The 12,236-nt window shown below is 46.2% G+C and overlaps 2 protein-coding genes across 2 annotated transcripts in view; both read left to right on the top strand.

Annotated features, from left to right (window-relative positions):
• Window positions 1–3,841: 3,841 nt before the first annotated feature.
• OR2AT4 (olfactory receptor family 2 subfamily AT member 4) lies at window positions 3,842–4,813 on the top strand (the record flags this gene model as incomplete). The annotated part of the gene is made up of 1 exon (XM_082784642.1): window positions 3,842–4,813. The coding sequence occupies one exon, from the start codon at window positions 3,842–3,844 to the stop codon at window positions 4,811–4,813; it is 972 nt and encodes a 323-aa protein (XP_082640768.1).
• Window positions 4,814–5,389: 576 nt separating this feature from the next.
• The window catches only part of LOC309891793 (disintegrin and metalloproteinase domain-containing protein 9-like), a gene marked incomplete at its 5' end in the record, with an annotated part of 30,865 nt that continues 24,018 nt past the window's right edge, over window positions 5,390–12,236 (top strand). Inside the window, one exon of the mRNA XM_082784638.1 lies at window positions 5,390–5,429. Coding sequence (XP_082640764.1) covers window positions 5,390–5,429 — 40 coding nt within the window. The remainder of the gene's footprint in view (window positions 5,430–12,236) is intronic.

Here is a 12,236-nt window from a genome sequence, read left to right as displayed (position 1 = left end):
TGTAACACGCTTTTCCACTATTTGTTGAGAAAGAACAGAGCTTTGATAACCCCAGAATCACCTGTTGTGGGTATATCTGAAGCTTTTTGTAATTAAAACTCAAATTATTGTTGACAAGACCACAACTTGAATGATTTAAAATCAGCACTGAGTTCCTCTCTGTGCCCTGCAAGACATCTGGTTACCTGTTTTAGAATAAAAGTATTGGGACTAGATTTCTAGATGACTAAAGCAAGGGGAGATTTTTTCTTATCCATAATCAAAGCTCAGGGAGCCACAGTTCTGTGGGTTTGTCTGCTTGGAAATGTGGCCGGACCCTGGAGCAGGAGGTGGATGGCAGGATAACAGCCCCAGAAATGGGGTGGAGAAGGTGTGACACCCGTAGGTAGCACATCCCCGTTTCTATCCCTGACACAAGTGGAGAACGGCACGGGGCAAGATAATCCTGAAAACACACCTAGGATACAAAGACACACACGACCCACCCTTTACACAAAAAGCTTATTTCAGAGGTTCTGTTTAAGGCCAGCTGGCTCAGCCTGGCACCAGTCCCACCTCAGCTCCCCAAACCCAACCCAGCTGTGGGGCCACAGGCTCCCAGCAGGGTCAGGCACTTGCCAAGCCCCCAGGGATGCTCTGCAGCCCCAATCTGCCCCCCTTCGAGGGTTCAGCCCCAGGGTAGTAGACCCAAAGAATTGGTCCCAAACCTGCATTTTGGCTTGTTTTCTCTTCCCAGGGAGCGTCCTGGGCAAAATGGCCTGGAGGAAACCCCACCAGACCCCTCCACCAGCAGAGCTCTCCAGCTCTTTCATGTATTAAAGACATGACCACAACTGGGATGAACAAATGGGGCTGAGGTGTGCAGATGAGCACGGTTTGTGTTTTGTGGAGTGTCTCTACATGCTCCTGGGGTGCAGGTGGGTGCATTATTCAAGATAAAAATGCAATCAAACCTTTATTTTTTCTGCACGTCACCCAAGGATGCATCCTGCACTGTAGGCACCTTAGAGCCTCAGAGCCTCTTTAGACAGGATGGGAAGGATTTACCCCTTTCAGATTGCCACCCAACAGCTTTCCCTTAGGGATGGTTAGGGACACTTGTGTAGGTAGGTGGTGTCTGCAGTCTCCCTGCATGGTCAGTGCAGAGAAAGAGGCCACGAGGTGGCCAACAGACCCATCTGCAGCAAAATACCAGTGGTGCTTGGGTGTCTGCCAAGGGAAATTAGGAACCAGGGGCTGACCTGCAGCAGGGTCACCGGGGTTGTGCAGGGGGGGAGAGGGAAATGTCCCAATTCTGTGCCCTCCACAGCATGACCCAGGCATTGGGAAGGCAACGCCATCGAAAGGGCTGGTGCTGAACCAGAGCTGGGCAGGGAAGGCTGTTTCCCTCAAGGGTCATGCCCCAAACCCCAGCCCAACAGCCCACCTTCACCACGCCATGAATTTTGGGAGGCAAAACCTCTTGCCTTGCTGCTCCGGATTACACAAAATTACACAAATCCATCATTGCACAAATTACACCAATTTGGCGTGCGTAATTCCTGACCACTGCGAAGGGTGGCGAGCAGCAGGGGGATTCAGATCTGCTCAGGGGGCTATCAGGAGAATAAACATGGAGAATCAGGTCTGTTAGGAGAAGAAACGTGGAGAATTGGGGCTACCAGGAGAATAAAAGCAAGAAAACGGCCCCCAGAGCATCAGTGGGGAGAGGGCTGGAAGCGGGGCAGTGCTCCCGGTGCCAGCAGATTTATCACAGGGCTTGTCACTTGTCACTGAGGATGACATTAAGGAAGGGGCAGACCTTGTTATAGCTTCAAACTGCAAGTGAGTTATCGCTGATGTTACTCTGTTAACACGATAATATTTCTTTTTTCAGCCTAATTAAGTGTTTCGTGTTGATTTACTTTTTTTCTCGTGGAGCCCGGGATGGAAAAATATGATTGTAATATATGTCAACAGGCTCGGAAGAATGGGAATTTGATCTACAGTGTCTGAAAACAACTTCAAATCAATGCTAATTTTAAGGACATTACATGCTGACAATTTTAATTCAATGCAATATATTATGTAGCTTTTTTTTTTTTTTTATAGCACAGAATTGTTTGTACAAATTATATCCTCAGAGCTTACCAGTTTGGAAAAAAAATAATGAGAAGGAGAAATGGAGATGGGTAGATTAGATGAGAGGAGAGAGTAAGCAAAATATCAATTGTATTTAAATCTCAATGGGGTAGAAAATCTATTTATTTGTAATATTAAATGGATCTCTTCTATATGGTTATGGAGATGACTTTCTGGGTGAAAGGTAAAACTATCTGAAAATTACCAGAGATTTAATAATGTTAGGAAATTGCTTGAGACCAGCCATCACTCTCAACTACTCGAGGCTAAGCACCAAACATTTCCAAGAGAACTTTTTTTTCCTTCTCTTAAATTGGGATAAAGAAACCAAAAAAAGGCACAAAAACTCAATTAAGCTTCATTTGTCCTTTTTTTTTTTTTTCTTCTCAGTATAAACCTAATGAAAACAAGGGTGCTTTTTATGTCTGTGGGATTATTTATTTATTTATTTTCTGAACATTATTTTGAGCTTGATTTTCCCATTATTAGACAAAACAGATGGATTATAAAGGAATTTGTGCCTGTGAAAGTGAAGCAGCAGTTTTGCGGCTCGAGCAGAAGACATCAGAGGTTTCCAAAATGCTGTTTTATTTTGCCACAGCAAACAAGTGTATTCCATAGGGCAGCATAGTCTTTTCTAATCTGCATTAAATCTTTATGAGCAACCAAGGAAGTATTTCTGTTGAGAGGAAAAAAGTCCCTGTAACTCAGAAACCTTAAAAGATCTGTGAAATAAGTGGAAAACTGTGGCACACACCTCCTGGCCTTTCCTGGAAAAAGCCAGGAAGTGTCACAAGCTTATTTGAATAACGTAATTGTAGGGCTAAATGATGTGAAATAAAGCTATGTAAGGGCTGAAAGCTGTCACGTAGCATGGACTAGGCCATCTGAGATGAAGGCACTGACTGATACTCGTTCCTAGCTTTTTATTAGTGTCTTTGAACTTATCTAATCTCTAAAGTATTTCTTACTATAGTAAAAGACATGATGCTGACCTAGATCAGCCAAAAAAAAAAAAAAAAAAAAAAAAAGATTTGAAAGTGCCCTTGTTTTCATGTCCCAAGAAACAATTTGGAAATCAAAAGAAATTCTGCATTTTTATGTGAATTTCAGCAACAGCAGCAGAAACCAACTGTGCGCTGCGGTGACTGTAAGGAACCTGATGAGCTGCAAGCAGACAACCAGGGGTATGAAGAATAGTGGAGGGTGACTTTCAGTAACAAACCTTGCAGCATCCTAGCAAAAGAGAGGCAGGTGTTTTAAGGTGTTAAAAGGTGTTTTACTGCTCCATAACTAAGTCCCTGAATTCCCTTATGGGAGGAAAACGGGCATTTTTGTAACGGGGCTCATCTCCTCCTCAGCACAGAATGGGGCAAAGGAGCTGTGTCCCCAAAACATCCCCCATGAACCAAAAAGGAGCCCAAAAGGAGCAGTGCAGATGGAGACCACCCTCATCTGGGTGAGACAAGTTCTGCCCTTCATGTCCAGAGCTGGAGAGCATGCCTTCTGCTGACTTGGACGTGATCATCATCATCAACGTATAATTCAAATCACCTTAATTGCAGGCGAGAGACCAGAGGGGCTGAGCTGTGTGCTCAGCTCTCTGTGATTTCCCCGGTGTGTGCTTTCCTTGCAGAACCTCTCAAAGCTCCTCAGAGAAATGTGATGTGTTACTGATCCCTGTTTCCTTGCGTCCCCTTTGTCCTTGACCAGCCCCACCATGGAGAGCTGCAGCAGCAACGCTTCCACTAAAGACTTTTTCCTGGTGGGCTTCCCGGCTCTCCAGGATTTCCAGACCCCCCTTTTCTTTGTCTTCTTGCTGTTCTACCTGCTGATCCTGGTCGGCAATGCCATAATCATCACCGTGGTGGTGGTCGACCGCACGCTCCACAAACCCATGTACTTTTTCCTGCTCAACCTCTCCGTGCTCGACGTGCTCTTCACAACCACCACCATCCCCAAGATGCTGGCCATGTTCCTGGCCAACACTAAAACCATCTCCTTTCGGGGCTGCTTTCTGCAGATGTACAGCTTCCACGGGCTGACGGTGACGGAGGCGCTGATCCTGGTCGTTATGGCTTACGACCGCTACGAGGCCATCTGCAACCCGCTGCACTACGCGGCCAGGATGACGAGGAGAGCAAACGCCGCGCTGGCCGCGGGCGCATGGATAACCGCGCTGCTGGTGCCCGTCCCTGTCATCGCTCAGACCTCTCGGCTGGCCTTCGGGGAGGCAGCCAGGGTCCGGCACTGCTTCTGTGACCACCTAGCAGTCGTTCAGGCAGCGTGCTCTGACTTTAGAGCCGACTTCCAGAATTTCCTGGGGTTCTCCATCGCTATGACGGTGTCGGTCATCCCTCTGTTGCTCGTCACCCTCTCCTACGTCCGTATCATCCTCTCCGTGCTAAAAATTAGCTCCAAAGAAGGACGGGCAAAGGCTTTTTCAACGTGCACGTCCCACCTGCTCGTGGTGGGCACTTACTACTCCTCCATCGCCGTGGCGTACGTCTCCTACAGGGCGGACATCCCCGTTGACGTCCACGTCATGAGCAACGTTGTCTTCTGCATTTTGACCCCCTTGCTGAACCCCATCATCTACACCTTGCGGAACAAGGAAGTAAAATCTGCGGTTAGAAAGTGTATCTTTCCCAAAACGTCTTCCCTGTCTAAAAAAAATAACTTATTTGCATAAAATTTACAGCTCTGCAGAAGCCTCATGCTAGTTTCTGTTTCATTCTGCTGGTTAATTAATATATCATCACTTTTAGAGTCTGTTTGGGTCCCCTGAACTGTGGTATATCCTATGTTAATGTATTTCAGCCTACTTCTGTGAAGTTTTTAGTGTTCTTGCATGCAGTATTTATAATTTTTGTTTGGTTTATATCCTTCAGTGACTAAATCACTGATGCACTAAATAAAGCTGAACTGGAGTGGCACCACAGTTCTTTACACTTCCCCCTCCGCATTGCACCGTGGAGAATTCATTAATTAAATTCCTCCGTTTACGAGTTCCAGAGGTGGTAGCTGTTATTTTCCCAGCACATGGCAGAGGTGACCCTGGGATGTTATTCCTAAGTGAGAAAACTGGAAAATTACTTTACAGAACTGCAGAACTGGGGGAAAAGTCAAAGAGAAATTTCGAACACAGCTTAAGGAAACGGTGTCTGCATGCAGCCCAGTGCTATCGACTGCCTCTTTTATCAAGCAGCCAGATTCACAGGTTCCTGTGCTATGAAAACTAAAGTGAAGCAACAGCCAATATAGCACGATGGACCTCAAATTTAAGGTAGAGATGTTATTAAGAAACGGTGAGTGTGTGTGTTTATCTGGAATTTAATCCATGTGTTTTTCTCCAGAGCAGGCGGACAGTCTGGTACAAATGAGCTTCTGACCTTCTGAGCCATGCCTGACTTTTCCCAAGATTAACACACTGAAATACGTGTCTTTCCTACAGCAGCTGTTTGACAGACCCTTTCAAAACTCACAAATATAGTGGGGTCTCCAACAGAGATTTGGGGAAGACCTGGGCTGTCTCCTCACTCACTCTTCCATTAAGATGTTGAACTCAAGACTGTTGATTTGACCCAGACTCAACCCATTGCTTTGATTGACCGGGCAAGAGGGGTCTTTTCCAACAAAAATCTTCCCCCTGTGACACTCCTACCCTGCCCCGAGCAGAGGGTTGGAGAGGAGAAGACCCTGCTGGGTGCAGGATGTGGCCACTGTGTTTGGGGCATATGGAGCAGCTCATCCGCTGGTGCTGCCCACCACCAAAACACACACATAGCCTGGGGCTTAATCAAAAGAGAGTTAAGAAATAATTCATCTAAGCACAACAGTTGTTTTAGGCAGAAGATGTTTTTTTACTAAGGTGTTTTTTATTGTTCCCTCTGAACTGTGTCCCTAACGTGCAGCAGCAGGAGATGGAGCAGGGAGGTTCCCTGAGGGAAATGGGGGGGCTGAGCCTTGGTGTCCTGCTCATGAGATAGGAGAGCCATGAACATATTAAGAACGAGGTGGGGAATTCTTTGTCTCCACCAGGGATCTGGCAGACACACCGTGGAGCAGAAGTTCAGGTGCCTGAAGAGCTTTCCTGGCACGATGAGGTCTCAAATCCTTTTTTAAGACTTCCAGAATTAAAGAATTTAAGACTTCCCTCCTAACAAAGTGCATGGCAGAGAGGAACCCTTCACAGCACCCAGTTAAATATTCTCTTTGTTTTCATTACTCTTAATGTTAAAAACCTGAGCCTTACTTAATGTTAAAAGCCTAAGCCTTACTTTGACGTAACTCATTTCCAGTCATAAGATATATGTATTTTATTTATTTATTTATTTATTTATTTATTTATTTTTGTCTGGCACCAGCTCCCTGTTGGCCACGTAAATTCACGTACGAGATGATCAAACTCTTCCTTGTGAAACGAGTGCCTGGAGGCTCTCACTGCAATCTATATTTTCCGAACTTGTAACCGTTCTCACGACTCTTCTCCCAGCCCTCTCTGTTTTAAAATTCTTCAAGGATGATCATTAAAAAATGATGTAGTCATCCTGTATTGGCTGCTCCATCATCAGACGCAGAGCTTATCTCTGCCTGATGCTGCCAGCATTCCCCTGCTGATATACCCAGAAGCCAGTCCCACATCTCCCTGTACCTGCTTTCAGGTGCTGTTGGGGATTGGGGGCTAGAAAAGGGTCCAAAACCCATTGAAATCCAAAGGATGACCGAGCATGGTTTGAGAGGTTGTGGGTGACCTTGGCTGGTCAATGGGAAAAGAAAAATTAAGCCATGGAGAAAAGGTGCATTCGGTTTCCTCCGTTGCCATGGGTAGGATATTGCCAGCTGTCATAATAATTTCATGGGGGTCTTGGGTGATGGCTCATTATGATGAAGCATAGTGGGGAATCAGCCTGGTGCTGGAGAAAAAAACACCACAGCTGGAAGGATGAGACACTGAGACCCACCAGCAGCACTGCTCCTCCTCTGGGACCCCAACTGGGGTGAATAAAATAAAATAAAATAAAATAAAATAAAATAAAATAAAATAAAATAAAATAAAATAAAATAAAATAAAATAAAATAAAATAAAATAAAATAAAATAAAAAACACCTCTCCCTTCTCAGAAGTTTGCTTCATCATAAGAGAATAAACCTCCCATGTGTCCCCCTTGTGTCCTTCTCAGGGTCCATCTACAGGAGCTGCACTCAGCCCACACATTTAGCTGGGAAATAACCAAGACAAAGGCACTGCTTGGCCTTTGGTCCCCCCCTGCACGCTGCAAAGCTGCTGGTGCTCAGCCTCAAGTGGTTGTCACCGAGCAGCCAGCACTTTGTGGAACCCAGAAAGGTTTTTTCCTGAGCAGTGCCCGATGCTGGAGGATGCTCAAGGGGAAGCAGAGACCGGGGTCAGCCCCAAAGGCTCCTTGCAGTCACCCGAGCTCCTGCATTTAGGGGAAAGATTGCAGAGAGGCTTGCAAGCAGCATTGGGAATAACATTATGGAAAATAACTGTGAAGATAGGATGCTAAAGCCTTCTGCGCTTCCCTCATTCATCACATTTGACAATATAATCATTCTGCCTAACAGCTAGAAACCATTTCCAGCTAATATTATTTGTTATCTGCAGCAATAGCATTATAATAGTATCTAGAGGGTTATGCAGCTGCCTTTTACAAGACATTGTACTCACATAATACATTTTCTGCTCCAAACCTTCCACTGTTTTTTTGTTTGTTTGTTTGTTTGTTTGTTTTATGAAACAAAAAATAAATAAGAATTACGTCGAGCATAAGAAACCGCAGACTCTGAGCATCACTTTTCCAGACGGAGCTAAGGATTGCTGAGCCACGGGCAGAGATCTGCGAATGAAAATGAACCCAAATCCTCCCTAGACCATGCACCCAAGTTGTGTGCCAGCCAGAACAGCACAGCACAGCACTTTGCTCCTCATCCAACTTCTCTTACCCAGTGCCCGGTACTGCCATTAAATGGCTCCAGGTCTCCCCACCTCGCCCTTCTGCAGCCCTACCAGGGGCTGGATTGCTCTCCTTCCTCTGCTGCAGACTTGCAGAAAAACTTTTTTTTTTTATTTTATTTTATTTTATTTTATTTTATTTTATTTTATTTTATTTTATTTTATTTTATTTTATTTTATTTTATTTTATTTTATTTTATTTTATTTTATTTTATTTTATTTTATTTTTTTCTGTTTCTCTTTCTATGTTATTCTCTTTCTAATATCCCTTTTCTTTTCTTTCCTTTTTTCTTTTCTTTCCTTTTCTTTTCTTTCCTTTCCTTTCCTTTCCTTTCCTTTTCTTTTCTTTTCTTTTCTTTTCTTTTCTTTTCTTTTCTTTTCTTTTCTTTTCTTTTCTTTCCTTTCCTTTCCTTTCCTTTCCTTTCCTTTCCTTTCCTTTCCTTTCCTTTCCTTTCCTTTCCTTTCCTTTCCTTTCCTTTCCTTTCCTTTCCTTTCCTTTCCTTTCCTTTCCTTTCCTTTCCTTTCCTTTCCTTTTTTGTTTTCTTAACAAAAGAAAAACAGAAAACAGGCAAGAAGTGGAATCAAATCAATCAGAAGATCCCAGGTTTTGCATCCATACAAAAATATAGGCACCCCAAGGAGCTCACCAGAGCCCACTTTTATTTCCTGGTCTCCTCTCCCTCGTGAGAGCCCTCTCCCCCTTCACCTGCTGCTTCCTCCTGCCCAAGGTGTCCTCCCAGTCAAGAGCTCATCTCTCATGGGAATTCGGCTCACATTAGAGCAAAGCAAAGGCTGGGTTTGTTCAAGTAATAACTGCAAAGGACATAAGAGTTAAAGTAACCTATTTGAGAATTAGAATTCTTCTACTTAATGTTCCTATAAAAATAGATGTTCTTTTTCCATGGTTTCTCCCCATTTCCTTTATACTCACCATTGAACACAAAAACTTCCAAATACATTTGTTTTTTTGTACATTTGTTTTGGCTTATTTATTTTTACATGGCACCCAGTGAAACCTCTCCATGCCCACCACGGTGCTCCGTGGAGAAAGCACCCAAGGGTGCCCACCCACTCCTCCTTCCCCCTGGGACACCAAAAAGCCTCCAAAGAAACACGAGCGCTGCAAGCAAGAATGAACTCTTCTTGATGGTTTTAGGCCATTTTTCATAGTTTAATTTTCATAATTTTTACTTTGCCTTGGCAAATTATTCCTTCCAGGCTGGTGGCAGCAGGGTTGCCCCATGCCCAGGGCTTGCTCCTTGTTCCTTCCACAGAAGGGGTCTCATCATGAACCAGATCCTCTGACGTCTGCTATTGGAAAGGATGGTTTTTTTTTGGCATCTTTTAATGTAACATCAGGAAAAAGTAGCAGCATCCTCCTGTAGCTGCTCTGGGAGTCGCTTGGTGCAATCCTGCTGCACGGTGTCCATGCCAGGGGATTGCTGCTCTGCAAAACCACCCAGATCCCAATTTCTTGGGGTTTTTGAGCTTTATGAGCTTGTCCTGTCTTTGTGCCACTTCTCAGCCCTTAGGTTTGTTGTTCCCGATGGTCAATTCATCTCTTCTCTCCCAGAAAGCTTTTGAGATTCCCAGTGGGTGAGTTCATTTTACAGATAATTGCAGGAAGGTTTTTCTGGTCGAGCCTGAATCTGTGACCAGGGTGTCTGTGGCACTTTGTTTTTGGGTGTGTTTATGATGTGTTTGTAGTGCCAGCCCTCTGCTTGATAGATGTGCTTGTGCTGGTTTGGTCTGCAATTAAAATGCAATCTTCCCTTCAGCCACAGGCCGGAGGGATGGAAATGCAGGGACATGGTTGTTGGTGACGCAGGTTTCTTATTCATAGCCTTGGTTATGGCTCCAGGAGTCACTGTTTGACTCGGGTGAAAATTATACCAGCTAGCGTTTATCAAATTCATTGCTAAGGCAGGAGGATGAAGGTGAGTTTAAAACAAGATCTAGGAAAAGCGCTGGAGTCCTCAGCATGCAAACATCAGATTTGCTGACTGTGGTTCATTTTAAACAAACTTTTTTAACCTTTCAGATGTTAAGGAACACTCATGGATGAGCAGCCCCTTGCACAAGGCTTTATTTTGTAGGGAAGCTGAGTGTTTCTGCCCACACCTGGGAAGCTCAGCATGAGCTCAGTGCCTTGGGGCACCAGACACTTCCTTTCCTCATCACATCTTGAAAGCTGTATGATTATCATACCCCAATCACCCTTCCACTGGTGGGTGAGACCTGACTTTCACCCTATTTCTCACCTTCTACCTTTCTACCCCAGTGTGGTCTTGCTGCTGCTGCAGCTTCTCGCATCAGCCGTTTCCTTTGGTTCTTCCCCTGACATTTTGGTTTTGCTTATTTTAAGCTTACCTTCCTTTGGCTGCTTGCAAATCAGCCAGGGTTTTTATTTCACAGACCAACAGGTGTCTGCCAGCGGTCTCTGTGTATTGTTCCTCCTTCTTCATGCTCGAATAGTCATTGCTTTCTGTCTTTTAATATCCCCCAAATCCAAAATATATACATATATATGTATATATAAGAAAGCTAGCATGGGTTACAAGAAATTCTCCTACAAACCAGGGGTGGAAATCAGAGGGAAGAGAGCCAGGCATTGCCCTTGAGTCCCACATAGTCTGCAAAAACCCCAATCCTGCATCACCATGCAATGGAGCAGCCCTTGCACGTTGGTGTTGGTGGACAGCCAAACTATTGAAAATCATCCCCAAATGGCCCCATTTTGCACCAAGCACAGGGAAACTGAGACCCTTGTTGGCCCAGCACCTTGCTGGGCTCTGCAGCACTTCATAAAGGAGCCACCAGACCCAGAGAGGAACTTTGTGGATGGGCTGGGACCTGGGGGAACTCACCTTGCAGGGAAAGGACAACGGGGTTGGGTTTTTATGGGGTTTGGGGCATTTCTGGGGCTTGGGACTGGCAGCTCAGCTCCTGCTGGTGTCTGCGCGACAGGCAGCAAGCAGGGATTGCTGCTTGGGAAATGAGGCAGCAGAGCAAAGAGGACGTGCGGAGGGGATTTAAGCACCTTCTCCCACTGCTGACAAATCCTTTTCTGCTCCGTTTGCAAACACCTCCTTGCATTCCCGTGCTCTGCACACAGCTGCAATTGCTCTGTCTGCGCGCCTCCTCTTCCTTGGCACGGTTCGACAGGGTGAGTGCTGGCACAGAGGCTCTGAAGCGGGGCTGCAGTTGTGCAGAAGGGAAAAGAGTCAGCAGAAACAGCCCCAAAGGTGCAAACAGCTCAGAGGCGGCTCCGAGTCTGCTCCTGGAGCAAAACCAGGCATGGATGGCAGCTCGCTGGTGCCAGCCACGAGTTGTGCTCTGGCAGCTGCTGTCTGGGGGCTGTCTGGGGGTTTTCAGGGTGAATCTGCTCTTTTCTCACACTGGAAGTGATAAAAAGGGAAGATTTACTGAAATCCATCCTTGCCGTGGGCTGTGCAAAACCTGGACAGGGCCCCCAGCACCTGTGCCCCTGGGAGGATGGAGGGATGAGAGCAGGGGGTGGAAATGTAAAATGGGAAGTTTCTGTTCAAACAACCACAATTTGGGCATTAATGGCTAAATGGCCATTAATGGGATGGGATGGGATGGGATGGGATGGGATGGGATGGGATGGGATGGGATGGGATGGGGATGGGGATGGGATGGGATGGGATGGGATGGGATGGGATGGGATGGGATGGGATGGGATGGGATGGGATGGGGATGGGGATGGGATGGGATGGGGATGGGGATGGGGATGGGGATGGGGAGGGTGAGAGGAGGAGAAAAGAGAGGAGAAGGGAAATGGGGAGGGGGTGGTATTGGAGGGAAAGGGATGGAACAGGGATAAGTGGCGGGTGGAGGAGGGATGGTGGCAGTTGGAGGTGAGAGCAGAGTGGTGGCAGGTGGGGGAACAGGCCCAGGTGGCAGTTGGAGAAGGCATGGCCATGGCCATGGCGATGAGGGGGGTGGGATGGGATGGGACATTTTGGGATGAGACAGGTTGGGGTGGCAGGTGGAGGGGCTCCAGGTGGCTGTTGGAGGCAGGGCTGGGTGGCATTGGGGTGGGGACACAGTGGGGTGGGACACGGAGAGGCCCCACTGAGGGCTGGTGGTGGGAGAGGTTGGGAATGGGGCTTTGGGG

This window comes from Aythya marila, assembly GCF_965140915.1.
Source record: "Aythya marila genome assembly, chromosome: 1".
Classification (NCBI taxonomy): domain Eukaryota; kingdom Metazoa; phylum Chordata; class Aves; order Anseriformes; family Anatidae; genus Aythya; species Aythya marila.
This window is presented reverse-complemented; position numbering and strand designations above follow the sequence as displayed.